The sequence below is a fragment of the Carya illinoinensis genome, chromosome 9 (assembly GCF_018687715.1).
Source record: "Carya illinoinensis cultivar Pawnee chromosome 9, C.illinoinensisPawnee_v1, whole genome shotgun sequence".
Lineage (NCBI taxonomy): Eukaryota > Viridiplantae > Streptophyta > Magnoliopsida > Fagales > Juglandaceae > Carya > Carya illinoinensis.
Window position 1 is genome coordinate 41,123,320 of NC_056760.1, and position 7,798 is coordinate 41,131,117.

Genomic DNA, 7,798 nt, shown 5'->3' on the forward strand with positions numbered 1-7,798 from the left:
TCAAATTCTTCACAGTTACATCAAACTAGAAATTAATAACATTTGTATACGAGAATGAAGTGATTTTACAAATATATAATAACTCTTTTTTCCCTACATATTTTTTATTCATCTTTAAACATGTTTTGTTTTATAAAAAAAAATCAATTGATTAATAAACACTTCCTTAATTATTATTATTATTTTTAAATAAATAAACAAAGTATCCGTTGATTTAAAGGGTCCAATTCATCGGTTGCCCAATATTTTCTTAATTAATTAGGAGAATAAGAGGATGAAACCCATTCAAATAGATTATTTTTCTTCCACTTTTAAAATCCTGACCAAAAGCTTGATGATGATGATGATAATAATAATAATGATAATAAAAGAACAACGAACCATGCATGACTATTAATGAATTAATTAAAAATATTTTAGCTGATTTTATAAAAATAAGTTTTAGAGATTAAAATAATTTGATACGATACGTAAAATTATAATATTATTTTTATTTTAAAATAAATATAATAAATTATATAAAAAATAGTTAAATTTAATTTTATAAAGTCTCTTTTCCACTTTGCTGCTTTTATTCAATAGCTAGACATATACCTGGCAGAGGCCTCCTCTTCTTCTTTTTCTTTATTTTTAATTTTTTTATTTAATGGAAATACACTTCATTTCATTCAATGAAATTGAAGGTACAGCTGTGATTAATAAATACAGGAAAAACTAAGATTACAAACCAAACTACTTATCTGTTTGAGACTTCCCCGCAAACTTTTTTTTTTTTTTTTGTGACAGGTATTGTCTTAACTTTTATAAGTCCTCTAATGACAAAACCTTCTAAGATATGAAATTTTGTAAAATAGAGATTTTAATCTCAGTTTGTCTGAGAATATAACATTCTATAAAAACAGAGATAATCATTCCCCAACTTCCAAAAGATGAGAAGGTATCCAAAACCCGTTCTTCAAAAGAGGAGAATGAAAACTACCCCACATCCTCCAAAGGAGGAGAGGGTTCTTCTGCTATGGATAACAAGTCCAATAGGCAATTTCTTTTTATTTTCACCTAATACAAATAACATAATAGAAATAAATAGGAAATATTGAAAAAACCAAAATAACAATAAACAAAAACTTGAAATACACTTAAAACTGAAAAAACACTAAGTAAGGAGATTGTAGTGTGCCAGACCATCAATCCTAAATCTACCGAAATGGTTGACCTCAAAAACACCGCGGGTGGTTACAGCAGAGCCCTCTTTATGGTGGCGCGTGGAAATCACATGCTCACTTTGATCCGTGTGTGTAGATTATATGCCGCTCATTTTGACAAAACCATATGTGATTTGAAAGATCAGCGGCCTAGGAACCTAACAGTAGGGCGCGTGGTGGTCATTGGCCACCAGAAAATATCAAAAACTGCTTCTCCATATTTTTACTAAAAAGAAAAAAAATAAAAATAAAAACTAAAATACCGACTAGAAAATTAAATACTTGATGAAACTCCATCTGAGAAGAGGGAGGAAGGGAGGCGGACCCTTCTCTAAGGTGGTTTTCGGTTTGAATTTTTAGATAGAAGATAGAGCTTCTCTCTAGAAATATTTAGGGCCAGCTCCACGGCAAAGCACGTAGAAGCCTCTTGTGATAAATCCCCAAGGTGATCAGCACACTTAACACTGCCAGAAGCCAGAAAAAATAGTGAAGATGACCATAATCCAAGTTGTCCGGTATCCACCCAGACCCGCCATCCCTGGTGCTAACCTCCATCACAAAATTAACAAGCATTGTGCTCGCATAGTTTCCCAGCGCAGCGGTCGATAGCGAGAGAGCCGAGCACAGGCTCCTGATCATCGCATCCGGAGCCTGCTCGTAGAAGAGCTCCAGCTGCCCGATGAACGTGAAAACCTCTGCGCATCCGATGATGAAATACCGAGGCACTTGCCAAAATACCAACATGGGTACGTGCTTGAGATCGTAGTAATCGTGCTTCCTCACCTGGCGGAGCCTCACGAGGTCTAAAGTCCCTGCAGCTAGCATAGCGAAGACTGAAATCACGTGGCCGATTGCTATGCGTTGGAGTTGGGTGAATCCGTTCTTGTGGCCGGTGTATTTTCTGGCCAACGGACGATGAAACGGTTGTAGACGGGAAACCCAGAAGATGAAACTAATGGTGTCGAAGATGGAAAGGGAAGCAGAGTCTCCAACCATTCACTAAGCCTTTTGAGTCCATCTGATTGAGTCCTCCCTGCAGCCTTGTCAAAGAAACTGAGAAAAAGAAATTATGAATCAGCAACATATATGTATATATTGCTTGAAAAAAAACAAACATATATGTATATATCACTGCCGATTGCCAAATCATGAACAATATCTAATGGAAGGCCTGCAAAGAGATCAATGAATGTGCTAACGCAAGTAAGAAACCGAGGATGCATGCATGATACTGTTAAAATTAAGAAGATCAAGGGTTGTAAATCATGTCGACTACTTGAGAAACTGTTCACGATCGATTCAATCATGTACAATCGATCACTCCGATAGGCTCAATTCATTGATTAAATCAGCCACCCATCCGTGAATAAAATTAGATTGTGATTGATTATTAAAAGATATAATTAATTAGCACAAAATCGAATAACTTATTTATTAATTTTAAAGTTTTTTTTTTTAAATTTTACAACTAGAACATTTTAAAATATAAGCAGAAACGATCGATATTTTTAATATGATACAGATTGTTTAAATCTTCATAATATAATCATTGATGTATATAATATTAATTTAAACTATGTAAGTCTAAAGATACTTACAAAATTCTAAAGATTATTTATCATAATTTGTAGATAAAGGTATATTATAATGTATTTTATTAAAACTTATAGGAAAATAATAAACTTACGTACAATTAGACTACATGCAATTAACTAGTTTACTACTCTACTTAAAATGAAGGGTAGTTAATTAAAATTAAAATTATCTTTTAAATGAAATATCATAATTATATTGATTGATTTAAAATGAGTTAAGGTAAACTAGTTGTAAAGTAATTATAAGTGTGTCATTATCTAAATTTATAATAAATAATATCTCGTGAATAAACTTGAAAAATAAAATGAGATATTTAAGAAAAAAAAGACAAACCCCACTTGAATTTAACTTGGGATCTAATAAAAAAAGTTGAACTAAATTGAAATGAAAATTAAAAATTGAATAAAATATTATTTTTTAATATTATTATTATTTTATAATTTAAAAAATTTGAATTGTTTATTATATTTTGTGTTAAAATTTAAAAAATTATAATAATTAACTAGATGAGTTGAGATAAATTAAAATGAGTTTGGGAACAAAGCTGGCCACGAATAACTACTCTCTCAAATTTAACTCGTATGCATAATATAACTACTATCTATGTTATATAATATATATATATATGTGTGTGTATGTGTGTGTATATATATATATTTAATAAGGGTAAAAACCGATCCATTTGGCGCGGTTTTTGGGCAAAACCGTTGCTGACCGATGAGAGGGAAAATGGTGGACGGACCGACCGTAACCGGTTGACGGGAAGGGGAACAACTGGCCATATCGACTTTGGCGGTTCACGGTTAGTTCTCGGTTCTCCCTCGACAGCATTGTTCATCTAAAAAAGTAGAGAGAAAGAGAGTTGCAGAGGAGAGAGAGAGTTAGAAATGCAAAAATAGGGAAGAAGAAAGAAGAAGATCACGACTGTGTAATATCTAAACGGCGCCGTTTGGTTTAATACCAGACAATACCGTTCTACTTTTTTTTTTTTTCACCTTATAGAAAAACGATACCGTTTGGTTTAATAACAAATAACGTCGTTTAATTTGTGTCTAAAATACAACTATAGGAATGAAACGACGCCGTTTCACTTAAACTAACCGAAAATAATTTTGTTTTTAATTTGTGTCTAAAATACAACTATAGGAGTGAAACGATACCGTTCCACTTAAACTTTAAGTGGAACGGCATCGTTTCATATTGATAAATTTTGTTTTAAAAAAAAAAATTATTACATCAGCTGATTCAACGATTTGGATCAACCTCAAACCGTAACCTAACCGAAAATAATCGGTTTTGCTAAAACTTTACCAACCGCCGATCGATTTCTTAACTGTTTCGACCTATCTGAGTCGGTCACGGCCGATTTTATGATTTCTTGTACGTCCCTAATATTTAAAGTCAGTAGGTAGCTGCTGTGGTGACCAATATTATCCATGTTTCAAAGAGTAAAAGTCAAGCAGGCTTCACTTTCAAAGTACAAGGACATTGAAAGTACGAAACTTATAATCATACTTGCTTTGATTAAAGGATTTATCAGTCCATGGTAATGCCTGCATTTTACGTCTCCTGGCCACTTTTAAAAAGTTATATTAAAAACTAGAATACTTTTAATATAATTAACATAATTAGATTGTATATATAAAAAACAAGATTGAAGTGATCTGAATCATATCGAAACTGGACTTGATCTTTTTCCTTAATTGTCTTGTAGTATCCTTGAAACTAGGTTAAAGGTAAGCGACATGTTTTGGATGGAGCATTTGAGGAAAAAGAAAAAAGTGGACAGATAGAACGTCAAATTCATGAATACGATGTGATATTAGTTGATGGGTTGACTGACAGATATCAATTTATTCGAAGATTTTAGGTATTGCAGCTTCCAGGTAATTAAACTTAATTAGAAGCACTAGAGTAGCTAGCTTAACACCGAGTACTTAACGAGAGTTGTTTTAATAACCAACATAAACTTTGTTAAGTGCGTGTTTGAATGTTCAATAATTTCAATGATTCGAATTGATTTGTGAATTTATAATAATATTTTATAAGTCACATTAAGATATGCTTGAATGTAAATAAATTTAAATATGCATTTAAATATATGAATAGGTTGAGATGTATTTAATTTTTTTTATAAAAATTAATTAAAGTAATAGATTAATCACATCAATGATTAGTTTGAAATGAATTGACATTACTTTAACAACTAAACATAGCCTAAGTGAGCTTGGGAGCTCTCTTGAGAAATATTGGAGTGATTGCGAATGTGCTGAATCAAAACATTGGAATCAAATTACTTACGTTATAATAATATATGCTACTTTAATTACATGTAGATTTTATTTAACTAATAAGTAATGTTACATATAGTCACTTTTGTATATTCTCTATACACTCTATTAATATGATTGGCTGCATCAATTTTTTTTTAATACACAACCAATCACATGAGTGAAATACGTAAAAGAGTACGTAAAAGTAACTGTACATAAAATTTTTGTTAATTAATTTAATTATTTTTACGTAAGAAATTTTAGAATGTATAAGTCTTGCGTGTTCATTTTTTATAAAAAAAAGTCATTTAACTATATTTTAATGATAGATTCTACTATTTTTTAGATAGAATGTGTGGGAGTAGTACATCCTTTATGATTGTATATAGTAATATTACTCTTAAATATAATTACAATATTTAGCATAACCCAACATGTATATATAATTAACATACCTCGACATATTGCAATATTTACGGCAACTTTATAAAAAACAAAAATAAGGCGATCTAAAATGCTATGTATTAATTGGATCTAATCGCAAGAAATTAAGTAAAATATAATAAATCCTTACGAAAACTTACCATAATTGCTCCGTGTGATCAAGCCTTTTTCTTCCTTCGACGGTAGATTCCTCGTCGACAGTCTCATACAGACAAGACTTGTCCGTTGGCACTTGAACGCGGAATTTTCTCAAGGATGCAAAAACGACCTGACGTATGCGTGTCAAGGGACTCCCACCAGGCCTCTGGTTTCTGCACAACCTCGTGCCCGAGAAGAAACTCCCAACAGCAATTGCCATTAGCGCGGCTGGGATCCCAAACCCCCAACCCCAACCCACATTATTAGATTGTATCCAAACAAGCACTGAGGCTGCAATAAGGGCTCCAATGTGGATGGAGAAATAGAACCAGTTGAAGAAAGAATTCTTTTTCTTCTCAGCTGCATCGGAATCATCAAACTGGTCTGCACCAAGGGATGAAACGCATGGCTTTATCCCACCTGTCCCAAGAGCTATCAGATAAAGTGCGACAGAGAATACTGCTGTTTGCAACCTTGTTGGATGGCAAACATTAATGTTGTTGTCACAGGGTGGCTTTAGCACACGAAAAGAAAATGTTGATTGTTTCTAGGTAAGGAAATTAAACAATATGATTAGCATAGAAAATAGAGAATTAGCAAACTTACAATGACATGAATGATAGAGAAGGAAGCGATGGTCCAATATCTTCCCAAGTGGGCATCGGCTAGAAAGGCTCCAAGCAAGGGTGTGACATAGCACGTCCCTGACCAATTGGTCACGTTATTTACCGCCACAACATTGCGTTGGTTTAGTTGAAATTTGAGATATTTGACAAGATTCGTGTTGATCCCGTAGTATGCTAATCTTTCGCAACATTCGTTTCCTGTCGAAATATATATCAAGAAATTTACGTTAATCTTCTCTAGAAGATGGCGAGCATGAGGAGATCCATCTAGAGCTATATATCTCTCTCTATATATTTATATATATGTGCATTTCGGCAGTAAAATAGACATTCAAAACTGAGTACGTTCGTACGTACCTAGGATGTATGGGCAGGCTTTCCAGGTTCCTGTTTCTTTCTTGATGGCGGGCTCGTTACGGAAATCTGTCGTTCCATCTTCGACGTAGATGTCTTCTGCTTCCATTAATTTGACGTCCATAAACGGCGAATAATACGTGACTGTTCTGTACTGCAAGCAACCAAGAAATTCAAAAGATCATTGACGAGATTTTCCGACTAGCTATATGCCCAGATCAATCGCTTTTATATATCTTAGCAACATCGGGCATGAATGTTATCAGTACTGTGCATGGCACGCAGTTCAAGTTACCTACATTTCGGTTTGGTCGACAAAACTCCTCATATTAAATTTAAAATTTTTATCTCATCATTATAACTTTTTTAACTTTTTATACAAAATATAATAAATAATAACTTTTTCTTAATTTTTTCAAATTCTAAAACAATAATTATAATTTATTTTAAAATTTAAAATTTTCATCTTACTACCAAACTATACCGCATCGTGAATTTACATACTTCTTCTTAGCTGCATTACTAGCGTCGTTGTCGGTTAATGATATTGGCCGGTGGCGGCATGATCTTGAGTGCCAGAACTAGCTAGAACAATGAATGGCTCCATCGAATTCAAATCGCATAAGGGGCTATGTGCAACCTTTCAATATCACTTTCGGTTGTTCATCTTTTTCATCTCTGGTACACCTTATTAGGAATAAAATAGAAAACATATTAATTTGTACGGAATAATTTTAAAAACATATCACACAACATGATGACTAGCTAATCTTACAAAGTATAATCTTACAAATTTCTTTTTCATATTATTTATGGTACTCACTTCAATTTATAAATTTTATATATGTGGTTTGGATTCAGAAATAAGATGAGATGAGTTAAAATGGTTTTAGATGAGTTGAATAAAATATTATTATTATTATTGTTTTGTGATTTGAAAAGGTTGAATTGGAATTTGAAAAAGTTGAATTATTTATTATATTTTGTGTGAGAATTTGAAAAAGTTATAATGATAAAATGAGATAAGATGAGTTAAAAATGTTTTCAAATCCAAACGAGGACTAATCAAGTCGAGCCGAGCCGGTCTTTGGATTGTTGAGCTCGGCTCGGCTCAACTAAAAAAAAATCGAGCTCAAACTCGAGCATGAGCTTGGCTTGACTCACA

General features: G+C 32.7%; 1 protein-coding gene across 1 annotated transcript; it reads right to left on the reverse strand.

Annotated features, from left to right (window-relative positions):
• Positions 1–1,020: 1,020 nt before the first annotated feature.
• LOC122277110 (protein NRT1/ PTR FAMILY 8.1-like) lies at positions 1,021–6,825 on the reverse strand. The gene is made up of 5 exons (XM_043086989.1): positions 6,637–6,825; positions 6,241–6,477; positions 5,656–6,190; positions 2,318–2,396; positions 1,021–2,198 (listed from the first exon to the last, which is right to left on the reverse strand). The coding sequence occupies exons 1-5, from the start codon at positions 6,755–6,757 to the stop codon at positions 1,593–1,595; spliced, it is 1,578 nt and encodes a 525-aa protein (XP_042942923.1). The 5' UTR covers positions 6,758–6,825; the 3' UTR covers positions 1,021–1,592.
• Between the last annotated feature and the right edge of the window lie 973 nt (positions 6,826–7,798).